The sequence below is a fragment of the Eleutherodactylus coqui genome, chromosome 5, assembly GCF_035609145.1.
Source record: "Eleutherodactylus coqui strain aEleCoq1 chromosome 5, aEleCoq1.hap1, whole genome shotgun sequence".
NCBI classification, from domain to species: Eukaryota; Metazoa; Chordata; class Amphibia; order Anura; family Eleutherodactylidae; genus Eleutherodactylus; species Eleutherodactylus coqui.
In genome coordinates, this window is record NC_089841.1 from 14,064,208 (window position 1) to 14,091,989 (window position 27,782).

General features: G+C 42.9%; 2 protein-coding genes and 1 pseudogene across 2 annotated transcripts in view; 1 reads left to right on the forward strand and 2 right to left on the reverse strand.

The window, feature by feature from the left end:
• Positions 1 to 8,773, reverse strand: part of LOC136629015 (oocyte zinc finger protein XlCOF22-like) — a 49,723-nt gene extending 40,950 nt beyond the window's left edge. Inside the window, exons 1-4 of the mRNA XM_066605124.1 lie at positions 8,589 to 8,773; positions 1,400 to 1,502; positions 402 to 581; positions 196 to 319 (exon numbers count right to left, since the gene is read on the reverse strand). Of these exons, the coding sequence (XP_066461221.1) occupies positions 196 to 319; positions 402 to 581; positions 1,400 to 1,477 (382 nt within the window). The 5' untranslated portion in view covers positions 1,478 to 1,502; positions 8,589 to 8,773. The remainder of the gene's footprint in view (positions 1 to 195; positions 320 to 401; positions 582 to 1,399; positions 1,503 to 8,588) is intronic.
• An 8,558-nt stretch (positions 8,774 to 17,331) lies between these two features.
• LOC136629038 (oocyte zinc finger protein XlCOF8.4-like) lies at positions 17,332 to 26,822 on the reverse strand. The gene is made up of 8 exons (XM_066605160.1): positions 26,695 to 26,822; positions 26,504 to 26,578; positions 25,408 to 25,551; positions 25,101 to 25,280; positions 24,895 to 25,018; positions 24,748 to 24,812; positions 24,185 to 24,287; positions 17,332 to 18,919 (listed from the first exon to the last, which is right to left on the reverse strand). The coding sequence occupies exons 3-8, from the start codon at positions 25,462 to 25,464 to the stop codon at positions 18,120 to 18,122; spliced, it is 1,329 nt and encodes a 442-aa protein (XP_066461257.1). The 5' UTR covers positions 25,465 to 25,551; positions 26,504 to 26,578; positions 26,695 to 26,822; the 3' UTR covers positions 17,332 to 18,119.
• Positions 17,409 to 17,528, forward strand: LOC136630940 (U2 spliceosomal RNA; annotated as a pseudogene).
• Positions 26,823 to 27,782: the final 960 nt, after the last annotated feature.

A 27,782-nucleotide genomic window follows, 5' to 3' on the forward strand; every position in this document is an offset into this window, starting at 1 on the left:
AGACTGAAGACAAGAGCTACACAAGATCAGAGGGACAGCTCCATCTACCTGATGGTCCTGTGGAAGAAGAGGACAGGGACATCTCTCTGGGGTTCTTCTCTTACTGGATGGAACTGCAGGAAACACAGACGGACACTGAAGTCATTCTTTATATACAGATAATAAAGTCCCCGTGGATTTAGTCCTGTCTATTACCTGGTGATGGGAGCGGCTGGTGGGTCTCCATCATGGCGTCCTTGTACAGATCCTTGTGTCCTTCTAAATACTCCCACTCCTCCATGGAGAAATAGACAGCGACATCCTGACACCTTATAGGAACCTGACAACACAATATACAGTCATCACCCAGAAGCCTCCAGTGCTGTTACTGTATAATGTCCCAGCATTCCCTGCAGCGTCACCTCTCCAGTCAGCAGCTCAATCATCTTGTTGGTGAGTTCTAGAATCTTCTGTACATTGATGTCCTCATGTATCAGGGGGTGAGGTGGGGGCCCCGGGATTGGGCTCAGGGGTCTTCCCCATCCATCACACACAGGGGCCCGACAGCCATCCCTAGAGGTCTTCTTCACTACTGTGTAATCCTGCATATGGGGAGACAATAAAGAGAACCTGTCACCAATATCTTACTGTATTTTACTGTATATACTAATCCTAGCCATCCATGGGGATATAAGTGTATTTATCATTCGTTTTCCAGACAGAGTAACATTTACCCAGAAATCTATTTTCCAACGGCAGGTGCTGCATACATTTAATCTGTCTTGGACTATTTTAGTATCTACCTCTGTTATTACAGCAAAATCTGGCCTCTTTCATGACAATTGACATAATGCACAGACATCTAGTCTGGAAAATGAGGTGCACAGATGGCTATAGAGCGCACAATGCTGCCCCTTCCCAACAAAGCTGGAAAGGTCAATTATCATGCAAAGTATGCAGTTTCTGCAGAAGTGTGAGCAAGCCCAAATCCATCCAAGGTAGCTGACTGCTCACTGGACTGGTTGTAGGCAATTCGAATAGTGTGCGCACCAAGAAGATTGCAATTTTGGGTTGTGGGTTGCTCTATCAGGAAAAAGAGTGTACATACTTTTAGTTTATGTGGTGAAATATTAGGTTCCCTTAAAAAAAAATCACTGCATAAATTTCCAAAGTTTATCATCTCTCTAGTGACATCATCAGAATCTCTCCCATCTCCAGTGACATCATCTATTACCACAGATAAGAATGATGTAATGTGACATCATCAGAATATGTTGCCTCTCCAGTGACATCATCTGTTATTACCATAGATAAGAATGATGTGATGTGACATCATCAGAATCTCTCCCCTCTCCAGTGACATCATCTGTTACTATCATAGATAAGAATAATGTAATGTGACATCATCAGAATCTCTCACCTCTCCTGTAAGCTGGAAGAGTATCTCTAGGGTAAGATTTAATATACTCTCTGCCATCTTGTTCCTGTCCTTCTCCATCTTTCAATCAGGATAATTATATCATCTAGAAGAACACAATAGAAGATTCTATACCGTAAAACCTGAGTGAAAACAGAATTTAAAATCACACAAAATACCAAGTAATAAAAGGAACAGGATGATGAGGAATAGAATGAGGAAGAAGAGAAGGATAAAGAGGAACATAAAGAGGAAGAGGAAAATTAAAATCCTCTATTATAGGGACCTGAGTGAAAAGGCAATTTAAAACCAGACAAGGAAAGAAGAAAGAGGAAGTCAATGAAAAGGAGGAAGAGGAAGAACAAGAAAAAGAAGGCGAGAAGCAGAAAAAAAGAGAAAGAGGATGAAGTGGAAAAGGAAAAAGAAGATGAGCAAGATTAAGCAGACGAAAAGAAGAGTAGAAGAAAGAGGAGAAAAGGGAAGGGGATATGGAGGAAGAGGAGGAATAGGAAGTAGACAAAGAGGAGGAATAAGAGGAAGTGAAGGGGAGTAAGAAGAAGAGAAAGAAAAAATGGAGGAAATGAAAAAAAGAGTAGGGAGATGATGTAGAGAAAGAAGAGCAAGAAGAAGAGGAGGAAGAAGAAAAGGAAAAAGAACAGCAAATGGAAAAGGGGGAAGAGGAGGAGGAAGATGAAGAAAAAAAGCTAATTGTAGTGACCTGAATGGAAAGAGAATTTAAAACAAAAAAAAATAGCAAATGAAATAAGAAAGAGGAAGTGGATAAAGTAGAGGAAGAGAAATCAGTTCAAGAGAAAGTGAAAAAGGAAGAGGAGGAAGAGGAAAAAGGGTAAAGAAGAAAAAGAGGAATAAAAAAAAGGAAGAGAAAGGTAATGAAGAAGAGGAATAAGAAGTGGAGAATTCAAAGGAAGAGGAGAAAGTGGAAGAAGAGGAAGAGGATGAAGTGAGAAAGAAACGAAAGAGTATGAAGAGAAAGCAAAGGAAGAGGCAGAGGAGGAAGATGTAGAAGAAGAAGAAGAAGAGGAGGATGGGAAAGAGAAAGAAGAGTAAGAGGAAGAATAGAAAGTGAAGAAAGAAGGAAAACTTGAAAGAGATAAAGGAGGAAGAGAAAACGAGGATCGTTTAATGTCGGGGAATGGAAAGATAATATAAAACCACAAAAAAAAAAAAAGGAAAGAAGGAAGAAGAGCAAAAGAAAAAAGAGGAAAGGGAACATGAAGTGAATAAAGAGAAGGCAGAGAAATATAAAGAAGAGAAATAAAAGGAAGAGGGAGAAGAAGATGGTGAAGAGAAGGAGAAGCAAAAAAATGAAAAGTGCAGGTTGATGAAAGAAGTGGAGGAGAATAAGGTAGAAGAGAGAGAAAAGGAGGATAAAAGAAGGAAGATGAGGAGAAGAAATTAAAAGGTGGAAGATGATGGAAAAAACTGGTAAGAGGGAGATAAAGATTAGGAAGAGGAGGAGGAGGAGAAAGAGTAAAACGAGGAGGAGAAAAGAGGAGAAACAGTACTAGGAAAAAGAGGAGGAAGGGGAAAAGGAGGAAAATGAGGAGGAAAAAAGTAAGAGGAGTAATAAGATAAAGAGAAGGAAGATGACTAAAAGGACTAGGAAAAAATAAAGGAAAAAAGGAAAAGGAAGCCAAGGAAGGAAGAAGGGAAAGACTTTGAGGAGCAAAATGAAAAGAAGGAGAAGGAAGAGTAGGAAAAGGTAGAGGAGGAAGTAATGGAAGAAGAGGAGAAGGAAAAAGATGAATAGAAGAGGAAGTGGAGGATGAGGAAGAGAAAGAAGAGTATGATAAGAAAGAACAGGATGAAGATGAAAAGGGGGAAGAGTAAAAAGATTAAGTGGAGGAAAAGGCATAGGAGGAAGTTAAAGCAGCGTTACTTTATGTGAAAAAATTTTTAAGACATTTTTTTACTATGCTTGTGATCTTAAACATGTAAATGAACACACATTTTAAACTTCTTTTCATGTACATGTCTTGCATACCTGAAATATAATTGAAAGAAGAGGGAGAGGAAGAAGAATAGAAGTAGGGAGAAGAATAGGAGAAAGAGAAGAGAAATAAAGAGAAAAAGGAAGAAAAGAAAGAGGAAAAGGAAGAAGATGGGGAGGAGGAAGATGAGAAAGAGTAAGAATAGGAGGAAGAGGAGGAAATGGAAGAGTAGAAAGAGAACTAGAAAAATGAAGAGGAGGAAGAAGAAAAAGAAGAAGAAAAAGAGGAGGAGGAGGGTAATGTCTTTTGTAATTAATATATTTCATAAAAAAAATGTAAACAGTTTTATGTGAAAAATGGACAGAAATGTATGCCATGCATGCGATGTAAAACATGTACATGTATGCTAATAGTATGCACATTTTTTGACATTTTATTATGCGTGTATCCATGAAAGAACAGGAAGTAGAAGAAGCAAAGAAGGAAAGAGGGAGAAGAGAATGAGGAAGAAGGTAAAGAGGAGGAATAAGATGAGAAAGAGTAAGAAGAGGAGGACAGAGGAGGTAAATGAAGTAGAGGAGTAACAGAGGAAGCGCAGGAAGATGAAATGGCAAAAGAGGAAGAAGAGGAAAAGGATGAAGAAAAAATTGAAAGGAGGGAGAGGAGAAAGAAGAAGAGAAGGCAAAAGGAAGATGAGGAAGAGGATGAAGAGCAAGATGAATAAAAGGATGAAGAGCCAGAGGAATAAGACAATGAAGAGAAATGAAAGGGAAAGAAAGAGGAGGAAATTAGGAAAAGGAAAAAAGAGGAAGAGGATAGAGTAGGAAGAAAAGGAATAGGAGGAGGAGGAAGAAAAGACAGAGGAAGTGGAAAAAAGTATGAAAAGAAAGAGGAAAAGGATAAAGAGGAAGAAACAAAGTAGGAGGAAGAGGATAAAGAGGAATAGAATATACATGTAGAGAAAGAGTAGAAGAACAAATGAAGGAATAAGAACAAAAAGAAAAAAAGGGAAGAGGAAAAGGTTGAATAAGAGGAAGAGCAAATGGAGGAAGAGGATAAAGATGTAAAGGAAGAGAAATTTGAGCATTAAGAGGATAAAGAGAAATGGGAGGAAATGGAAAAGTATGAAAAGCAAGAGAAGGAAACCAATGAAGAGAAAGATGATAAAAACAAGAGAAGAAAGTAATTGAAGAGGAAGAAAAGGGAGAAGAAGAGGAGGAAAATGAGGAAGAGGTAGAGCAGGAAATGGAGGATTGTCTTTTGTGTATAGTAAAGCTTTTTTAAGAAAAATTGACAAAAAAGTATGCCATGCATGTGATGTTAAATATATAAAAGTATGCTTAAAATACATGCATTGGTACATATTTTGTCATGTACATTTCTCATATACCTGAAATGCACATGAGAGAGGAAGAGGAGAAAGAGAAAGTGGAGAAAGAGGAAATTGAAGAGGAGGAAGAGGAAGAGTAAATGGAGGGAGAGACAGATGGAGAGGGAGAAGAGGAAAAGAATGAAGATGGGGAATGAAAAAAGAGGAAAAGATGAGGAGGAAGAGGATGGTAACATAGTATGTTAGGCCAAAAGAAGACAATGTCCGTCTAGTTCACCTGTTTCCACCCCCACCCCACCCCCACCTTGTTGATTCAGAGGAAGGCAAAAAAACCTAACAATAGGTAGAAGCCATATTAGCCCATGTGGGGGGAAAAATGCTTCCCAACTCCATAATGGCAGTCAGAATAATCCCTGGATCAACGTTTTGAAAGTTCCCACCTGACTGCAAGACCCAGATCAACAACCCCACTGGTTATTTAATGTCTATATCCTGTAAATATCATAGCGCTCTAGAAGGACATCTAGTCCCTCTTAAACTCCTCTATCGATTTTGCCATCACCACGTCCTCAGGCAGAGAGTTCCACAGTCTCACTGCTCTTACAGCAGAGAACCCCCTTCTGTGTTGGTGATGAAACCAACTTCTAGGCTTTCTTCTAGACATAGCGGATACGCTCTTGTTATCATTGCAGTCCTGGGTATAAACAGATCATGGGAGAGATCCTTGTATTGTCCCCTCATGTATTTATACAGAGTTATTTGGCCACCCCTCAACCTTCCTTTTTCCAGGGTGAATAATCCCAGTTTTGATAGCCTCTCTGGGTATTCCAGTCCTCCCATTATATTTATTAATTTGGTTGCCCTTCTCTAAACCCTCTCGATCACTGCAACATCTTTCCTGAGGGCCGGTGACCAGAACTGTACGCAGTATTCCATGTGAGGCCTAACAAGTGCCTTATATAGTGGGAGGATAATGTTCTCGTCCCTCGCCCCTATACCTCTTTTAATGCATCCCAAGACTTTATTTGCTTTTGTAGCAGCTGACTGGCATTGATTGCTCTAGTTAAGTCTACAGTCAACTAGCACCCTCAGGTCTTTTTTCATATCACTTTTCCCTAGCAGTACCCCATTTAGTGTATATTGGTGACATCCGTGTCTCCTGCCCATGTGCATAACCTTACATTTATCAATATTGAATTTCATTTGCCATTTTTCTGCCCAAGCCCCAGCTTATCTAGGTCCATTTGCAGCCGTACATTGTCCTCCATTCTATTAATTATCTTGTATAATTTTGTATCATCTGAGGATATTGATATTTTACTGCGCAGTCCCCCTTTCAGGTCATTGATAAATATACTGAACAGAATGGGGCCTAATACTGCACCCCACTAGCGACAGTGGCCCAATCATAGTATGAACTATTGTCTACTACTCTCTGCTTTCTATCTCTGAGCCAGTTCTTTACCCAGATACACGTTTTCGCTCAGTCTGAGCTGTCTCATTTCATATATCAACCTATTATACGGCACGGTGTCAAATGCTTTAGAAAACTCCAGATATACGAGATCAATAGACTCTCCCAGGTCCAGCCTAGAACTTACTTCATTGTGGAAGCTGATCAAATTGGTCTAACATGATCAACCCTTCATGAACCCATGCTGGTTATTCCGTTGTTCTCCTTGAGATATTCCTGGATGGCGTCTCTCAGAAACCCCTCCAATATTTTTCCAATTATTGAAGAAAGACTTACTGGCCTGTAGTTACCAGGCTCTCTTCTTGACACATTTTTGTATATTGAAAGCACATTGGCAATACACCAATTCAGCGATACACCCCTGGTCTCAATAGTGACCCTAAATATAAGAAAGAGCGGTCTGTCTATCACGTCACTTTATTCCCTTACAACCCTTATTTCATCTGGGCCCAGCGATTTGTTGATGTTAATCTTTTTAACTGACTCTGTTCTTCCTCCTGCGTTAAGCAGGTGATATTTAGCAGGGGGTTCGTTTTATCCCCATGCATCTCGTGTGACATTTCTTTTTCTTTCATGAATATACTTGAGAAAAAACTATTTTATAGATTCACCTTCCTCCCATCATCTTCTCTGATTTCTTTTGCCCTTCACAGATGTAGATTAAAACTAATAACTTTTATTATCAACTGATTAAAACTAGGGCCACATACGACATAAAACAAACATGGACTAACAACATAGATCGTGCTCAATAAACCCAGTAACCGGGTAGTGTGAGGGTGTCAATTCCTCCAGGTAGCCAGTCAGGTTGGACCCTGTTAGCAATATTGTCCCCTAATATTGCTAACAGGGTCCAACCTGACTGGCTACCTGGGGGAATTGACACCCTCACACTACCCGGTTACTGGGTTTATTGAGCACGATCTATGTTGTTAGTCCATGTTTGTTTTATGTCGTATGTGGCCCTAGTTTTAATCAGTTGATAATAAAAGTTATTATTTTTAATCTATATCTGTGAAGGGCGTTCCTCTGATTATATAGATTTGAAATACCACTGTGATTTGGTTACATCTCTGATTTCTTTTGGATTATTTATTAAAGGGACGGAACTGTCAGTGCAAATCCTTTTACTATTTATGTCATTGAAAAATAGTTTAGGGATTTTTTTTTGCTCTCTTTGGCAATCAGTCTCTCTGCCTCCTCCTTGGCAGTTTTTATCTTTTCCTTACATACCTTGTTTTTTCCCTGTATGTTTTTACTGCTTCTTCGCTGCCTTCTTGTTTTAATAATTTAAAGGCTTTGTTTTTCTTTGCTTATAGCCTCCCTTACGGTCTTGTTGAGCCACATGAAGAAGAGAAAGAGGACAGAGTAGGAAGAAAAGGCATAGGAGGAACACGAAAAGGAGGAAGTAGATGAATAGCAAGAAGAAGAAAAGGATGAAGAAGTAGAAATGGGAAGGGAAGTGAAGCAAGAGAATGAAGAGGAAAAGGATGAAGAGGAAGAAGAGGAGGAACAGGAAGAAGAGGAAAAGAAAGAAGAAAAACAGGATAACCAGGAAAAGGTAGAAAAAAAAACACATGCTTATGCCCATATGAGCCCTTAGACAAATATTATATGACCTGCGTTTCAGTGTTTGTAAATGCACAAGCTCATGTTGGTGTAGATGAGTGTGCTACACAGAGGCGTAACTTGAAGCTTCTGGGCCCCAATGCAAACCTGGTAACAGGGCCCTCCAACTATAATGCTTTATTCATAGTACTGGGCTCCCTATTTGAGAGACCTTATGGGCCCCCCAAGGCTCCTGGGCCCGGGGACAACCCCTTATAGTTACCCCAGTGGTGCTATGTATGCACTATACTCTGTATGTGTCTGATCTCCGCTTACATGACGGTTCTAGATGAAAATATATCCTTTAATTATCATTTTTTTAAACAATCGCTATTTATCACAAGTCCCTGAAGGTGACCCGCTGTCAGCACATCCAGACCACGACCATCAGTGCTGTCTGCTTCCAAGAGCCTACAAGATTTTAGGCGCACTTAATTTACATTGTGCGCAATTCCTGAATTTTATAGAATGTTAGTTCTTTTAAAATTTCCAACTTAAAAACGGATTTTTGACTTTTCCAGTTTGGGTGATTTTTTTTTTAGATGTGTACATGCAGACATTGAGGTGTGTATATATATATATATATATATATATATATATATATATATATATCTGTATTAGGAGGTTTTCTGCATATAATTTTCCACTCGGTTCGCACTTTCAGGTTCGCACTTTTAGCCACGAATATAAAAAGTTTAAAGTAAAGTTGCATTAAGGTGCCGCTGGGTATTTAGTGCTGACGATATGCGGGGTGTCTGCTATCTCGCTTTATCATGCAATTTATCTATTATTAGTATATGTCAAAAGTATGAGAACTCTCCTGGTTACCTGAGGTGCAAAGTGTCCAAAACCCCTGACAACAAAAGACTTAATCCTCCCCCTTTCCTCACGGTCCTGATGGGGTTAATTCTCCCCTCCCCCTGGTGATCCTGATGGGGTTAATCCTCCTCTCCCTGCCGGTCCTGACATGAGGGGACACACAGACCTGCCCAGCTGGACAGCAGCCGTGTGATTCCAGGACCTTTAATGATGTCATTGTCGTGTGATCACATGTGTGGGAGGAGTCAGGGATCACATGACCAGGGGTTGGCCCACATTTGAGTCTAAATCAGAATGGCTCCTCCCACGCAAGAGTCTAGTGAGAGACCGGCATCATATATTCAGAGGTCCTTTAACCTCAAAAAAGTCATTTTGAATGCAGCGATGCAAAGAAAAATAATAATTGAAAAAAGGGGGTTTTATTGTACAAAAGTTGAAAAACCTAAAACAAAATATATCATTTTGGTATTATTGTGATTGCATCAACCTGCAGCAAAAAAATTGTTGTTTATGTTGTATGATTCATGCTGTAAATAAAAAAAACTTTAAAAACCACGGCCGAATTGAGGCGTTTTTTCTCCCTGTCCTCCAAAAAAATGTATCAAAAGTTAAGCAAGACGTTATATGTATCCAGAAAACAGTGAAATCAAATCTACGAACAACAAGCCCCCATATGGAAAAACAAAAAAGTTATGGCTTTTGAAAATTGGAGATAAAAATTCCCCCCCATCCCCAAATCGCTGTGTCCTTGCGACCAAAAGAGGTGGTCAAAAGAGGGGTTAATCTCACTACTGATTCTATCCCCTCTATGTGCCATAATAACATGATACACGGGAGCTGCTTGAGTAATTAGATCATTTCACTGGAAGCAGCAGATTTGGGGAGTCCGGATACAAACACCTCTGACTCCATGTTGGATCTTCACTTCTCAGCCCCTCCGGTTGTATCAGATATTCCGTAGACGCCCAGGGATGTCAGAACCATCTCATCCGTATTGTTACCAATGGCTGAGGGTGACGGATCTGCAGGGAATACAAATGTTAATACGACATCTGATCACTCACACAAACACATAAGTATTTGGACACTGCAGAACATTAGCAAATATGCAAATCCTGAGTTTGCCGCACGGTATGCTGGGAAGGGCATGGGTAAAAGAAAAAGCTGCTCATTTTGTAATAACCATTCATTCGATCGAGCGCTTGTGGGATGAACTGGAGCGACGGGTACGACACCGCCACCCACGACCATCCTCACAACTATCTCTTCTCACAGCCCTGTATGAGGAATGGTGAGCTATTCCTGCCTGGACTAACAGAAAACTTGTGTAGAGTCTGCCTCAATGTGCGGCCGCTGTAATACAAGCAGAAGGAGGGCCGACACATCACTAAATAGAAGAATAAAGCACTTTTTCTGAAAAGCATGCAGAGTCCAAATACTTTTGTCCATACAGTGTATAAACCCCATGTAGAATGCCCAAACTACATCCCCCAATTCCAGAGAACCGGCGTGCTCGGTGGGGATTATTTCTGCCTACCCAGCATAGCAGCACGGAGCGTGGGGAATCAGCTTGGGTAATGTCATGGTGGCTGGGGACTCTGACTCCCAGCCGGATGTGCTGCACATTAAGGTAACAGTGGTTGTAGTTCGTGATGACAATGTGGAGAATGCCACAGTGAGGGGCAGCTCTGTACTCACACGCCCATCCGCTAATACTACTAATAAAGTAATGGTGGTCGTAGTGGTCCTTCTTCATGATGCCAGCCTCCTGCAGCATCTAGACACCCTGGTTGATATTGTGTTGGGTTACCGAGTGTTCAGTGCAGGACAAACAAGACAGAAGCCGGAAACTTGTGGAAACAGAAACGGTATACTGGACATTTAGTAACAGACTACAGCCAATCTTCACCACAAATCACAGGACTTGTAAACTCCACAGTATCTCCAACATGTATATCTCTGTACAAGCCTGAGAGCTCTTTGTGCATAACTGTGGACAGCCCAATCAGAGGGACTGATCTGGGAGACCCCCGCTTTTTTTTTGCATGATTACTGACCTATGACTCCTCACAATCACGTCTTGAGGTCCACTTTGGGTTCAGTCCTGGCTTGCTTTACTCCTGCTTTACACAAAGACAGATTAAGACTCCCTTTAGTCATGGCTATACTCCTGTAGTTTCTAGGTGCTGTACGCTGCATCAGTGGAGTAGGAACAGACAAAATCACTTCACACTCTGCTCTACTGCAACTCCATACTCTCTACTCTCTGTCTGACTGACTGACTGACTGCCTAACTGATTGACTCACTCACTGCCTAACTGCCCTCCAACAGGAGGCGCAGGGTCTTATTTGATCTCCCCTTGCAGATGTTTCTAGCATCTTACAGCTCATCCTCATCTCAGCCAATCAGGGCTCAAGTACCACAGAGTGACTGACCAATAGTTAGAAATCTTCCCAGTTGTTGAGGCCAGGCAGAAATACAGACATATGACCAAATATAGTACAATGAATGCATATGGTGACACAGTCTCACTGAGATATTATCCAGTAGTGCCAGTACTGGGTCACAACACCGGTTCTTTGAGGTCCAAGCAGTATCGGGTATGTCTCAGGTATCTGGAGCCATACTGACTGCAGTGCATCCCACAATTGCTAGAGGGTGTGTAGAGTGAATATGACAATTGAGGTGGTCCCATAGATGCTCAATTGGGTTCACGTCTGGGGAATTAGAGGGCCAGAGAAGTACTTGAAAGTGTCAGGACAGTGTCCAGGATAATGGGAGTCCCTGAGAAAACCCGCAACCCCTGTCCCTGCCTACTTGCCCCCCTGGGCTAACCCCCAGGGCGACAACTGGGCGGCGGTCCCTACCCTCACTAGGGAAGCGGGACACGGGAAAGACAAACAGACACTGAAGACAAACAACAGTAGAAGGGTCAGACAATCCGGGTTGGCAACAGGAGGGTACGTGGTACAGAGGAGAAGGCAAAAACGAGGTCAAGTCCAAAGCAGAAGTCAGAAAAGCCAGGGTCAGTAGTGGTCCAATTCTGATACTGCTGTGCAAATTGAAGCCTTTTCCTCCAATGGACCCTTGTTAGTATAGGTGCAGTGACCATCCGTCTGCTTCAGAGCCCCATATGCAGTAGGGCTCACTGAACCATTGTCTTAGACAAATGTCTGGTGGCACTCTGGTTCATTTTCATGGTAAGCTGCTCCACTGTAGAGTGTAGGTCAGCCCTCATACGCTTTTGCAGCTGAGGTTCATCTCTCACATCATTGGCACGTTGTGATCCGTAGTTTACGCTTTAGTTATTCCCAATGGTGCCATTTATCCATTCATGGTACACTTTCACCACAGCAGCATGTGAACACTTCACAAACGGCATTATTTAATAAAAATACCATCACTCTTGGCCCAAAAGTCAATAATCATCCCTTTTTGCAACTCTGATAAACTGCCCCTTTACTGTAATGAGACATACTATATGTGTTGCAGCCGTTCGGAGGTTCCCACCTTGCTTTCAGGCCAGACCAGGGTTTAGCAGTATTCCTACCTCTCCTGGAGCTGAGGGGTGTGGTGGTTGCAAGAGTAATGTCAGTCCTCACCTGGTGCTGAGTAGCTCTGCTCCTATTTAAGCAGTGCTAGTATTGACTCCTGTGCTGGTCAATGCTTCAGTTGCCGCTGGATAGCTGCTGAGGAACACATCCTGGCTGAAGCTCCTCCGTGCTAGCTAAGTTCCTATTTCTGCTTTGTTTAGTTTTCTGTTTCCCTTTCTTTTGTTCTAGGGCTCCCTGATAGGGACTTGTCAGTGGCCCAGGCATGCGTGCGGGTCCGCACCTATCGGAGCTATCGGCCCGCCGAGTAGGCAGGGCCCCCTCCCGGGTTAGGGGTTTATAGGGGGAGGATTTCCTGTAGTTTTATGTTTCCTTTGCACGGTTGTGCCTTTTGGTTTGTTTTGGTTATTGTACGTCCGGTTGGACGCAACAATATGTACATTGAGTAGCCACTTCTTTGGTAGTATTTACCCATAACCAACTTGACATCGGGGAGACACAAGTGAAATTTACACAGATATCTGGGTGTTTCAGTGATACCGAAGAGGCTAAATAGAGAGACTGTTTTATTTTTGTATTTCTCCTTTATTTTACCAAAATCAGCTTCTTCCTCAAATTCCTCCAGAGAAACATGAAGAGGAAGTAATGGAATGGCCTGGTGTGAAACCGGTGAATGAGTACATATCCAACAATCAGTTATATTCACCTTTTTGGCACTTGCCTAAGCATAGAAAGTAAAACATTAGGGAATGGCTTTTTTGGTTGACTGTGTATTTCATGTTTGGGTCTCCTCCTCTCCACAATAGGGCCATTGAAGTTCTTCACGTCAGTACTGTTAAGAGGTATAATATTCTGTATGGTTGCAGCACACTAACACTCCACCTTAGGCCTCATGTCCACGGGGAAAATCAGGCCTGCCGCGGATTCTTCATGTAGAATCCGTAGCGGGTCCCTCCTGCCCCGCGGACATGAGGCTAAAAATCAGAATAAACTCACCTGCTCCGGACGATGCAGATCTTCCTTCCTTTGTGGCCGGATCTTCTTTCTTCGGCCCGGCGGATGTGCTCGGCATGCCGCACGCACGCGCCGGGCACATCCGCCGGGCCGAAGAAAGAAGATCCGGCCGCGAAGAAGGGAATAACCGCATCGTCCGGAGCAGGTGAGTGTAATTCTGGTACGGGTCTCCTGCGGATCTGGAACGGCTTCCATAGGCTTCAATAGAAGCCTGCTGGAGCCGTCCCCACGGGAGACCCGCACTAAAATAGAGCATGTCCATTTTTTTTCCCGCACGCGGATCCGCGCCTGACGAGAAAAATGACATCCGCAGGTATTTAACTACCTGCGGGTGTCTAATGCATCCCTATAGGGGGCGGATCCGCGTGCGGGAAAAACGCTGCGGATTTTAAATTAGAATTATGCCGTGGACATGAGGCCTTATACTCACAAGGGAGCACTTTCCGGGCACTGATGCACGCTTTTCTGGATGAGGACTCATCATTCAATATCCATACATGTATCAATTAGTAGCGCAGCAGCATCGGGGGTACGTAATTTCACAGGAATCACAATGTTCAAACAAGGTTCCTTTTTATTGCCACATCTTTGCATACAGCGACGTTTCGACTGAACGCAGTCGGTCTATCTCCAGCCAATGGAATGAGAAAGACTGACTGCGTTCAGTCGAAACGTCGCTGTATGCAAAGATGTGGCAATAAAAAGGAACCTTGTTTGAACATTGTGACAGTACTGTTAAGAGGAACATTGTCTCATGTAACATTTTTCACCTTATCAACCTCAAAAACCTCAAGAAGTATTACCTGGGTTATTTTTTTGATGCAATGAATGAAAATTCATTTTTAACAGAAGGGCTAGCACTTTTATAAAGAAAAGTTGGATACAATCATATATTGGAGTGTCCATTCCTCGTGCCTCTCCAGCATTGGAAACTGGTTCCAACCATGAACTGCAGGATTGGGTGAGCTGACTTTTTCTTAGATTACTTCAAGATGTATTTGCCCCCACAGTCAATAGAGAGCTGCTTATCGGAAAGTACCACATTCCCGTATCAGGATTAGGGCCCATCAGGTTGAAATACTGGTTTCCTGGCTCTTGCTCTCTTAAAGGGTGAGATTTTCTTTATTGCTGTAGCTTGTTCCTCTGTAGTCTTCTGTCCTTCAGCAGGAGGTTCAGCCTTTTTGCAATGAGAACCATGAACCCAATGTTTATATCCTTGGAGCTTGAGTCCTGTAGGAGAAATAAGAATCACCTGGAACGGCCCCGTCCACTTTGGAGAAAGAGCTATCTTTGGCGTGTAGTTCCTCATGTCCACCCCCTCTCCTGATTGCAGTCCCAGTACAGATAATTAGGCAGACCTGATTGATAAGGCTGTGATATCCTTTGAGTATTGTCAAAATTGAACCAAATGCTTTAACAATGGAAATCAGTTGCCCACCAAGTCTTATCCTCCATTCGTTTCATCCCTTCTGTTGTACATGATTTCAAAGTACATTCGAGACATTAAACTGTGTATATATCAATAAAAACAGGAAAAATCGAGGCGTTCTAAAATTTTTGACCGGTAGTTAGAGATGAGCGAGCACCCCACTGCTCGGGTCTGCGTTATTCGAGTCGAGCTTTTCGTAAAATTCGAGAGCTCTACTCAAGTAACGAACCCCATTGACTACAATGGGAGACTCGAACATTTTTGTATGTGGAACGCCGGGTCCCAAGCTTTTTTTTTTTGTTTTTCTTGGTTCGTCTTTTTCTTGGTTCGTCTCTCTCTCTCTCTCTCTCTCTCTCTCTCTCTCTCTCTTCTCCTTCCCCTTCCCCTCCCTGTCAGACCAAAAATTTTCATCAAGCTTGCCAGAGTATGTTCACTCAACTCTACCGGTAGTGCATATCCTGCTTTCTCTTGTGCAGATATTACAATCAGCAGTCACAAGTGTCTTTTACCAAATGGTTCACCACCCCCGGTGACTCTATGGCTTACTGAGTCTTTTGCCCCTTGGCTCACTTCAGCAAATACTTTTTATTTACTGAATCTTTTCCCCACCTTCGTGAATTCATATTAGTAAATTCTACCATTTTGTCTTAGTTTGGCTACACGAAAGTTTGCATAATCCTCCCACAGTTAGGGCTCATGTCCACGGGTGTCTTATAATCGCACATTATGCATGTGATACACGGTGAACGGAGTCAACGAATGTCAATGGACTTCCATTGATCCATGCACTTGTGCGTGTGGATACTTCATGTCGATACGCAAGAGAAATAGATCGCAGCATTCTCTATTTTTCGGCATACCGTGCAGCGCAAGCCCTATACATTCACATAGGCAGTATATGCAATGCTGTTAATACGCCATACTTTGCGTATGGGCGACATTTTCATACGCAACCCCACTATAAAACAGAGCAGGAAATTTTTTTTTAAAGGGGTTGTCCCGAGGCAGCAAGTGGGTCTATACACTTCTGTATGGCCATATTAATGCACTTTGTAATGTACATTGTGCATTAATTATGAGCCATACAGAAGTTATAAAAAGTTTTATACTTACCTGCTCCGTTGCTGGCGTCCTCGTCTCCATGGTGCCGACTAATTTTCGCCCTCCGATGGCCAAATTAGCCGCGCTTGCGCAGTCCGGGTCTTCTTCTTTTCTGAATGGGGCTCCGTGTAGCTCCGTGTAGCTCCGCCCCGTCACGTGCCGATTCCAGCCAATCAGGAGGCTGGAATCGGCAATGGACCGCACAGAAGCCCTGCGGTCCATGGAGACAGAGGATCCCGGCGGCCATCTTCAGCAGGTGAGTATGAAGACGCCGGACCGCCGGGATTCAGGTAAGCGCTGTGGGGGTTGTTTTTTTAACCCCTGCATCGGGGTTGTCTCGCGCCGAACGGGGGGGGGGGGTTTAAAAAAAAAAAAAACCCGTTTCGGCGCGGGACAACCCCTTTAAGTACTACTGTAAATGTCCGTGTGACACTCGGGCATACGCAGTGTACTCGCAGGCATACGCAGTCTGCCATCTCTCTGCTAGCAGACCTGGTATTTACAAACAGCCGTAAAGTGCTGCTGGGAGACTTACAGGATTTTATCAATATGGCTGCGGTAATGAGGTCTTAATCAACTAAAAAGAGATGGGGTTAGGCAAAAATATTGCCCCACAAATTAAAGACCCACTTAAACTCATTGGACAAGAAAAAAAACAAATAGGAGGGGGATGAAGACAAGAACAGTAATTCTTTAATTCTTTTATTCAGCTGGACTGGTAACTCCCTGTACATGGTTATTGGGAGAGGAGATTCTCTTTCTCCGACCCATGAGATTTCTTTGCCCTTGCTGCCACCATATGCTTTCATCACAACTGCTTGGTAATAAATAATTACATTTAAATGTATCGTAAACATTGCAGTTTTTCTTCATTTATTTAACAAGTTGCAGAACATAAACAGTACATCAAAGAGATAAATGTACATTATTTCAACGCTTTATTACCGTGTTTCCCCGATAGTAAGACACCCCCGATTGTAAGACGTATCGGGGGTGTCAGGGGGGGTCGGCCAATGTAAGCCGTACCCCGAAAGTAAGACATACCATAGAAAAAAAAAATCATTACTCACCTCCCCCGGCGTTCTGTCGCGCTCCGGCAGGATGTCGCTCGCTCCTCGTCCCCGACGCAGCATTGCTTTCTGAATGCGGGGGCTTGAAATCCCCGCCTCCAGAAAGCTAATACACACAACGTCAGCCAGTTACAGAATGGCTGTGATTGGCTGAAGGCGCACTTGGCTTCAGCCAATCACACTATTCAATGACATAATTGAATGGCTGTGATTGGCTGAAGGCGCACGTGGCTTCAGCCAATCACACCCATTCAATGATGTCATTGAATAGTGTGATTGGCTGAAGCCACGTGCGCCTTCAGCCAATCACAGCCATTCAATGCTGTCATTGAATGGCTGTAACTGGCTGACGGCGTGTGTATTAGCTTTCTGGAGGCGGGGATTTCAAGCCCCGCATTCAGAAAGCAATGCTGCTCCGGGGACGAGGAGCGAGCGACATCCTGCCGGAGCGCGACAGAACGCCGGGGGAGGTGAGTAATGATTTTTTTTTATTATAAGACATACTCCGAAAGTAAGACATAGTGGGGCTTTTGGGGATAAAAAGAAAGTAAGACACTGTCTTACTTTCGGGGAAACACGGTAGCAAGAAATTGTAACCATTTTATTGGTAATTCTGTAAGTCCAGAATTAAAATTATGAGACTATTTTATAAACAAACCCGTTTTTCCTTACATGTCATATATTAAATGGATTTTTAGAACAGGGGGCTGGAAAAACAGCTTGCTCTGTCCACTCCGCGCATTGACCTGGTATTGCAGTAGCTCCAGGACAGGTGCACAAAAAAAAAAAGAAAAAAAAGAAGGGAGAGTAAGGAGAGTGGGAGGGGTTGGGGAGAAGGCAAGGAGGGAAAAGGGAAGGAGATCAATCAATTGGAGTGTAATGTAGAATGTGTGTCAAGTCAGGACCCCCATATCTTCTGAAATTTATCGGGACCGCCTCTATGCTGGTCTATAACTTTTTCATAGGGGATTATCTTATTAACCAGAAAGATTGAAAGTTTTAGTGATCATTTTGCATAAAGTGTTAATGGACACTAATGTCCATTAACACTTTATCATCTTAATTTGCATGTAAAAGGGCCTCAATGTTCCTGTGCCCACTCCCAGAGGAGGGTGAAGTTTGCTGTATACCCGTGTCAACATGGTGCCGATTTTGGCACAGCAAATCCATCGATTTGTGAACGTCCCCCCAATGTAGTTGGACAACTGCTCAGTCTGTTGCTACATTAACCTCACTTATCTGATTCGATAGAGTGATGTATGCCACTTTATTGTATGAAAAAAGGCTACTTCCCTGTATGAGTTCTTTGATGTTTAAGAAGTTGTGAGTCTGAACATAACAATATGTTTCCTCTGTGAGATCTTTGATGTACAGTTAGAGCTGACTTATGGACAAATCACTTTGTTTAACAGTACAAGAAGATATCTTCTCCTCTGTGTGAGATATTTGATGTCTAATAAGATGTGATTTCCAAATAAAAAACTTCCCACATTCAGAACAAGAAAATGACTGCGCGCCTGTGTGACTTCTCAGATGTACAATATGATGCGATTTATCTGAAAAACATTTCCCACATTCTGAACATGAAAATGGCCTCTCCCCTGTGTGAATTCTCTGATGTCTTCTTAGATCAGATTTCATAGTAAAGCGTTTCTCACATTCTGAACAAGAATACGGCTTCTCCCCAGTGTGAAATTTCTGATGTCTAACAAGATGTGATTTCACTATAAAATATTTCCCACATTCAGAACAAAAAAATGACTTCTCCCCTGTGTGAATTCTCTGATGTACAACAAGATGTGATTTATTTGAAAAACATTTCCCACATTCTGAACATGAAAATGGCTTCTCCCCTGTATGAGTTCTCTGATGTGTGGTAAAATGTGATTTCATATTAAAACATTTCCCACATTCTGCACATGAATATGTCTTCCTCCCTGTGTGAATTCTTTGATGTTCTCCCATTCTGTACCTTTCCTTCTGCTTATCAGTCTGTGATGAATCAGAAGATGGGACCTGTATAAGAGGATCAGATAATGGATCTTTGCTGCGAAGGGCTGAGGGAACATCTTGGATAATGGCAGGTTCTTCATAGATATCTTGAGTGATACCACAATCTTCTGCTTTACAATCTGCAGCTATCAGATGTCCCTCTGAGCTCCCAGTACCGTCATCTGCCAAGAATACAATTTGATTTTATAAATTTTTGAATAATATAAAGCTTGAAATCATATTGATATTTTATAACATTTGTATATAAATATTTCCATACAAATAATAAGTCGTTGTGAAATTCAATTACTAACTGACTAAAAGCAGTGGTGGCAAAACAGATCATGATCTCACAGTGAACACCAGTAGATCATAATGTTATTGCACCAGCAGTGATGTGGCACTAATGTGGACAAAGCACTTGGCAACTGCAGGGCCCGTGGGACATGGGGTCTCAGTGCCAAATGCCCAGGCAACCTGTAACGATCCTGTTCAGGTTTGGAGCCTCTTGTTGCAACTAGTGTGGATTGGTAGCGTAGTCAGGTGAAGCCAGAGGTCGGTACACAAAAGCAGCAATGGTAGTTTAGAGTAGCAGGCAGGGAGAGGCGCTTGACTACAGGCTGGGAGCACAATATTTACACATGGAGGAAATGGAAGGCCAGGTCTATATAGGGTGTCTAACCAAAGGAGGAAGTAGTGATGCAGACAAAAACTGAACTGCAGGAGCAGGGTCTAGGATAAGGTTCAGCAGGGGCGCTGTCCAGAAGGCTGGAAAGCTCAGTAAGGAGAGCTGCTGCTTGGAGTGCAGGAGTTCCTGGGTTCGAGCCGTGACCATGACCTGACCCACCACTGACGTGTCTGGCCCTCTCTGCGCAAGTTTCTTTGTCCCTTATAGTCAGTCTGGATGCTGTTCTTCTTACTGCAGATGCTGACTCTTCCCCCTCTATCTGGGATAGAGTCAGTTCTATACTGAGAGCAGGACACAGCAGGAGGAGTCACAGTCTGCATTGTAATCCAGACCAGAAAGACTATAAGTGAGCAGAGTGCAAGAAAAAAGGTTAGTAGAGCTACCTCTAAGGAGTGAGTGAAGGACCTCAAAGGCCAGAAGAGCAAAAGTTAAAAGTAATGGTAATGACAAAGTGACTTTCCCCTTGAGATCAAAGGCCACCCCACAATTGGACCTTCTATACGGATTACCATTAGGGTCTTTCAGAGACCCGATATTTCTCCCACCCCCTCTCCTCTATTTCCAATTTTAGGAAATCCCTCTTTTCCCCCAGGACTAGAGAATTGGGTCTTCCGCAGACAGCCAACAAAAAATGTAGAGCTTGTCACTTCATATAGGAAGCTCCTTGACTTTCAGCTGAGGCACTAGCTGATTCTAATGACCCGGCCTCCCTTTTACCATGGCATATCATTCAATTTCAACATTTTCTTACATCCCTTCCCCATTCCCGAGGTTTCACCTGCTCATAGATTCCTTTTGAATAGCTATGTATGGAAGGGGGCCCATCTAGACATATGCTTTCTCATATTTATAACCTGATACGGCCTCATCAGTCCCCTCATATATACAGAATTGAGAAAGAGACCCATGGATGTCACTCACAGTGGAACAGAGGCGCAGGATTTTTACATTCATGCATAAATCCTCTATTTCTAGCAAAACTCAGAAAGCAGGGTAAAAGATCCTCACTCGCTGGTGCAGGCTGCCCTTTCACTTGCATGTGATGTTCCCTTCCATTTCCCTTTTGTGCTGGAGATGTGACGGAGAGCAAGGTACAATGCTACAAATATTTTATTTTATGTTCTGTGTTTAGTCAGAAGTGTGTGAATCACCTCCAAATTCACAAATTTCGTCCTAGCCAAATCACCTGCACTATTCCTACTGTAACTGAATGACATGCCTATGGCCACATACAAATATTGGGTGGTGCGCCATCTGGTGAACGCGGCAAGAGTGTGTATCCCTAGATTATGGTGGCAGACTGTGCCTCCTTCAATCTCGATGGGGTTTAACATAGTTGGTGAGATGATGGAGATGGAGGAACTGACTGCATTGGTAAAAAGCACACATGATAAATTCAGGAAAACTTGGTATTACTGGATAGAATTCCAAGATTCTATGGACCTCCGTAACATTGAGAATTCCTAAATGCACTAGGAATTCTAAATCACGTTCTTAGAATCAGACATATTCATTTCATCCCCTTAAGTATATGTCCTTTGCTATCTTTCCAAAATACAATGCTTCTCGCACTTTTACCTCCCCTCCCCCCCCCCACCCTTCTTTTTTTCCTCTCCCCCCCTTTTTTCCTTCTTCTTCTCCTCTCTTACTTTTTTTCTTCCATTTAGATGCCTAGGGAGGATCTCTATCACTTACAAGGGAATAGATATGGCTCATGGGCAAGATGGGATTGCCTAATGGCAAGAGACATCTGCGGAATGGATCAGGGAACTCCATGTTAATAGGGCCGCCCTTCCCCTTTCTCAGTGGTCAGAGATATGGGTTCTTGCGTAAAGCGCATATCATTCTTGCAGAACCCAGTACCAGTCGACTAATTTCACCTCCCGGGATTTACCATGTTGGCTAACTTTTTATCACCGTTTCTGCTATTGTTTGTTAATGTCTAGTCACGACTTAACGGAGATAACGGTGATAGTCTATCAAATATAAAATATATCCCTTTTATATGATATGGCGTTGTATTTATTTTCATTTACCAATGATCTATTGCCTTTTTTTCTCTTTCTGTTCCTACATGATGTTATCACTTCTATCACCTTGTATAACCTTCATGTATTAGCCTCACCCAGCGTGACTGATGAAGGGGCTCCCCCCGAAACTCGTACTTTATGCTGTCTTTTTAATATACTTTTACAGGAGAATACTACCATTCTTGCAGTTCCCCCCTTCGGTGGTGAAGCCCCCATCTTCACAGGGTCATGTATCAGTGTAGCTGTCACCACTCTTCCAGTAAATGCTCAGTGGGGAACCATAGTGGTCCCTGTGAGTCAGTGCTATTAGGTGGTGTCCGTCTCACACACTCCTGACTGCTACATGTACTTTATCACACAGGCGAGGAGTAGTGTGGTCATACATGACTGTCCCCTGTAGATTACAGAGCTCAAGCTACATAAATAGTATATTCCATACAGATGATTTGAATGGGTAAAACAGAGACCAAAGACTTATTTTGGAGGACCATATAGTGTAGCCGACTACACTATTCTGTCTTCTAGAAATAGGTGGAAAGCAATGGATACCATGTCATATCTTTATACCTATACCTTTGGTCTCCGTTTGACTAATTAAATTCTCTGGTTCCATGCATGGTTTTGAACCCAGCCTTACAAGGGGAACATTCAGACTCTGTGCCTGGGGCACCACCACCTGTAAATGCTCCATGACGTGTCAAAAAAAGTCCATTGCTCAGAGCTGCCAGGAGATATATTGGGTTCCCATACAGTGAGATTGGGTAGAGCTCAAGGTGAGGAGCTGGGAATGGTGTTGGAGTTGTTAGTAGGAGGCGGAGCAGAACGCCAGCTACTGACCACCGGAGACGCCACAGCCTTATATAAGTGGGATAATACTTCAGAAGGTCATAAATCTTATTGTAAAAGGGGTATCTGAGGATGGAGGAGGCAGCAAAAGAAATGGTATGCGATTCTGTGAGTTTTGGGGGGGGGGGGGGGGGGTTGCACAGAAGCAGGAGTGAATGCACTATCTCCACCTTCTGCATTCTGTTATCTGGGTCTAGGTCTCACTTTTCCAGGGATATGTCTCCATCTCCTATATCCTGTGATCTACATCAATGCCTCAATGTTGTATATTCTGTTTTTAAGGTATATTCTGCATTTTGTTATCTGGGTCAATGAAGGCATGTTCTGTATTCTGAGTCTACGTCTCCAAGTTCTGTACCCTATTAACCGGGTCTATGTCTCCATGTTCTGTATCCCAGTAACCGGGTCTATGTCTCCATGTTCTGTATCCTGTTAACATGATATTTCCATGTTCTAGATTCTGTTATCACAATGCAACATGATGTATACTACATAATTATCATCTCTGAAAGAAGGAGGCCTCCTGCACTTCGGCAAGAGTTAGCAAGTCTACTGGGTACAGCCAAAATGTCTAGGCCCCACCTCATCATAGTTACAGTGCTCCTTCACGGGATTTGAAACCTCTAACCATCTAACTTAGCATGGTTGTGTACTTACCGCATACCCCGACTCCTCCCCATCTCCTTAATGCGTTTCCTCCCCCAGTCCTGGCATCCAGACGCACAGTGAATAACACCATGGTATACTATATAATGTTGTCACAGTCGAAGGAATTTAGGGATCCTGGACCATCAGGAGGGATCCACATGAGAGTATAACAATTGTGGATCCCTTTTCCTGAGGTGCCATGTGAGTTTGTTGGTAAGAATTCCATGGTTAATTGTCGCTTATGGCAGCTAGTCAGTTTTGGGGCCCTTCTTAGAAAAAGGTTCATTTAGTTTTGACTCATTTGCAGTAGCTATAAGAAAGATTTGACCGTCCCATTGAGAGAGGTGTATTAGTGGACAGGAGGGTCCAATGATGTGTTGCGGGCGGGTTAGCGTTAGGCAAGAAGGTAGCGTCAGGTTCAGCATTCCCCTCCTTCCCTGACGGTTTCTTTGTTTTCCAAGTTTTGTTCTCATCTTGGTGTCACGAGCTCTTTGTTTGAAGATGGGCAAGCTATTCAATTTGTGAGTGGACAGTGTTAGTCAACTATATTGAGTCTGAGGCTATGGCTGGGCTAGAATCTGCTGTTAGTATGAAGATATTTACGTTACTGTTGCATTTCTTTAATAAAGATGGCCGTGGCTAATAGTTTACCTCCATTATATTGGTGTCCGTGTGTCTTATAATATTGTGTAAGTTATTGGTCATATCGTTTGGCTGGAGGGTGGAGTGAGAGTTGATTAGAGACATATGATTTATAATCTCATGGGCTTTTTGCTTGCCTCTTAATCAACTATTACTGTTGGATTCCTTTACAGTTATGCTTCATTCTTTATGTCTAAAACCAAAAAACTTTAATAAAGCATAAATGCCCATCCTGTGTTATCTCCTATAACAGATCACATTGTCAGCCATATTTAGTTTATACTCCGGCTGAATGGGGAATATACAGCGGAAAATCTGACAGATCCCAGAGCTTATAAATCTACATAACTATCTGCAGCCGCTGACCGAGGAGAATCTGTGACTAATAGAATCATAGATTGGTAGAGTTGGAAGGGTCCTCCAGGGTCATCGGGTCCAACCCCCTGCTCAGTGCAGGATTCACTAAATCATCCCAGACAGATATTTGTCCAGCCTTTGTTTGAACACTTCCATTGACGGAAACTTACCACCTCCCATGGTAACCTGTTCCACTCATTGATCACCCTCTGCTGTATTTAGTGGTTACTACTCACCTGGGCGGTTATCTGTAGGAATCTCCTCCTCAAACTCCTGTTTTACTGCTACAATTGTCACTGCATCAATAATATTGGTCAGATCTTCATCTGGATACAAAAGCTGTGAGACAAATATTATAGAAGTCAGCAGACCGTTGGAGAAGTCATGTGGAATGTTTTATGACATAATGACCTGACAGGAGTAGTTATCTGAGCCACATAGCTGCAGGTCTACATGCCGGACATAGATATTACATCTCATACACATGTATATCAGGCATTGCTAGACACGCTGCCCGTTGTCTCAGTGGAGGAGATCAGCGTCTACCAGACACATCCGCTGCTTGTCTCGGGGAAATAAAGGAGCAGATAGATATAAATCCAACCTGTTGGCTCCTTATTCCCACCAGCAGTCTCCACCACCAGAAAACTATGAGAAGATCCAGACAAGATGTAATGTCTCTGGTCACTGGTAATCCTGCCATCTCCACCGGCCTCATCACACAAGGAGAAGACATCTAATAAGACTGAAGACAAGAGCTTCACAGCCTTCTACAGATCAGAGGGACATCTCCATCTACCTGATGGTCCTGTGGAAGAAGAGAACGGGGACATCTCTCTGGGGTTCTTCTCTTACAGGATGGAACTGCAGGAAACACAGACGGACACTGAAGTCATTCTTTATATACAGATAATAAAGTCCCCGTGGATTTAGTCCCGTCTATTACCTGGTGATGGGAGTGGCTGGCGGGTCTCCATCATGGCCTCCTTGTACAGATCCTTATGTCCTTCTAAATACTCCCACTCCTCCATGGAGAAATAGACAGCGACATCCTGACACCTTATAGGAACCTGACAACACAATATACAGTCATCACCCAGAAGCCTCCAGTGCTGTTACTGTATAATGTCCCAGCATTCCCTGCAGCGTCACCTCTCCAGTCAGCAGCTCAATCATCTTGTTGGTGAGTTCTAGAATCTTCTGTACATTGATGTCCTCATGTATCAGGGGGTGCGGTGGGGGCCCCGGGATTGGGCTCAGGGGTCTTCCCCATCCATCACACACAGGGGCCTGACAGCCATCACCAGAGGTCTTCTTCACTACTGTGTAATCCTGTACATGGGAAGACATTAATAAATATCACTACAGACATTACCAGAGTCCATCACCTCTTCAGCAACATCATCTGTTATTACCATAGATAAGAATGATGTAATGTGACATCATCAGAATCTCTCACCTCTCCAGTAAGCTGGAAGAGTATCTCTAGGGTGAGATTTATTATACTTTCCGACATATTGCTTCTGTTCTTGTCCCTCTTCTACGGGTCAATCAGAAATATGATATTATATAGTAGATATCAGAGGATCCAATATTGTAGGACCTGAATGAAAAGAAAATGAGACCATATAAAACACACAAATTCCATGTAAAAATACAATTACTGGAGAGAATGAGAAGAACCATTTGATGAAATATTAAAGGGAACAGTCAGGAGTTTTATGCTGCCCGATTGTTATATATTCATAACCAGTCCCGTGGGTGGAGGCTGGCAGAGACCCGCCCCAATGACTCTTCTCCACATTCAGCTGCTATTTAGATAATTGTTCATGTATAACCCCGCAGTGTACAGAGAACATCCTGTAGATGTCTGTACTGGGTGCGCCTGTCAGGATTTACGCTGCCTGTAGTTCTATAAGACTCCTCACAGCCATTTTTCGTTCTTGCTATTTTCATCCCGCCTTCAAACAGACAACACTTTTTTATCCTATCATAGAGCCTGATGAGGCTTGTTTTGACAACTTGTCATTTGTAATGCTGTTATTTTAGGTGTCAAATAAAGAATGAAGAACATGAAAAAACTTTCTATTGTTTAGAATTTTAAAAAAATTCTACCATTGTTCTTGTTTCATTGTCATGTCATTCGCTGGGTGCGTAACAATGACAAGTTCACTTGACTCTCCCTATCCGTTGGGCTGCAGCACTTCCAAGCTTATATAGTTTTATCTAGATTTAAAAGGTACATTTCTTTAAAAATCTCTACTTCTTTCACTAAATTCCGAGGCCCATAAATGTTTCCGTTCCTCCTTTTGATCTGTGGGACGTCTTTTATCTGCGGGCTGAGCTGAGGATTGTGTTGGTGGCCCTTTAATGCACGTAGGACTTTTTGATCCGTTCTTTATGATCTTTATTGACGAGTGACCAAACAGCAATTCTGGCAATGACTATTGATTTCTCAGCGTACAAGTACAATATCAATCAGCTCTGTGGATTTGGGACAGCCGTTTTTTAATTGTTCATATTTTTTATATGATATAAGGGGAAGTGTTTTTTACTTTTCCTGCACTCCATTCAATTCATCGGGACCGCCGGGGATCGGAGGGTTCCAGCACCGATAGAGTTCCTGAGGACTAGGAGAAAAAAGAAGAAAGTGAAAAATACATTTCCCTGATAAAGTAGAAAAAAAATTACAACCATAAAAATTACATTTCAGGCGTCACAAAAAGACACAAAATTACTAAAATACCTGAATGAGAAAAAACGTTATAGCTTTCCAACTCGCAGGTACAAAAAATGTCCCGGGCTTCAAACAGTTAAAAAGCTGCCTCAGCGCTCCTAACATGAGGGACACACAGACCTCCACCTGCAGAGCCGGACAGCAGCCGTGTGCTTACAGGACCTGTGATGATGTCACTGTCATGTGATCCCCTGTGTGGGAGGAGTCAGGGATCACATAACTGGTGGGTGATCCTAAGTTAGGTCTTAATCATAATGGCTCCTCCCCCACAAACGCCTAGTCACATGGGCGTGACATCATCACAGAACCTGTAAGCCCATGGCAGCTGTTCAGCTCTGTAGGTCTGTCCCCCCCACATGTCAGGACCTCCGGGGGAGAAGAGGATTAACCCCTTCACTACCTGTCTGAGATAAGACATCCAGGCTGTGATGTGACTGGTAGTGGCAGCTTTCCTCCTCTTAGAGCCGTAGCTGTGCTGTGTTCCTCGTGCGCCATCTTGTGGTAGACAGCGAACACTGCACAGATATATACGAACTCCCATCCAACTAGGATTGCCACATTTTTCACCAAAAAATACTGGCCAAGGTAAAATGGGTGTGGCTTAACACAACACGTAACTTTTACTTCTGTTATTCCACCAGGATCCCCCCTATATATTCTATTAGAGAACGTCTATAGTAGCAGGTTCAGATATAGGACAGCGGCATAGCACTAGGATACCTAGAGGATAATGCAGTTACCATATAGCAGTCCAATACCAGCTCTACACAGTGATAGTGATTACAGTGCAGTTACCTCCTCTCATCACAGGTGGTGTATTTTCTGGAGTTGTTCATTTTCTCTTTTCTTCTCTATCTAAGCCCGGATTGCTATGAAGAACTCTTCCAGACACAACTCCCCTCTACACACTTTCTTTGTCTCACTGCAACTCCTAAATGAGCCTCTCAGTACCCCCCTACAGTAGTAGTGCCATATCTGTGGCCCTATAAAGTAATAGTGTTCTTCCTCCGTGGCCCCACAAAGTGCTAGTGCCCCCAATTGTTAGGTCTCCCTCTTGTCACGTTCATCCTGGACTGCCAGCAAGAACAGCATACGGG

What these genes read in the sequence shown, in the direction of transcription:
- LOC136629038 (XM_066605160.1), bottom strand. Translation starts at nt 25,464, where the DNA reads ATGTCGGAAAGTATAATAAATCTCACCCTAGAGATACTCTTCCAGCTT. An exon ending in TCTTCCAGCTTACTGGAGAG is followed by an intron (nt 25,281 to 25,407) that starts GTGAGAGATTCT and finishes TCCCATGTACAG; the next exon opens with GATTACACAGTAGTGAAGAA. An exon ending in TTGAGCTGCTGACTGGAGAG is followed by an intron (nt 25,019 to 25,100) that starts GTGACGCTGCAG and finishes TTGTGTTGTCAG; the next exon opens with GTTCCTATAAGGTGTCAGGA.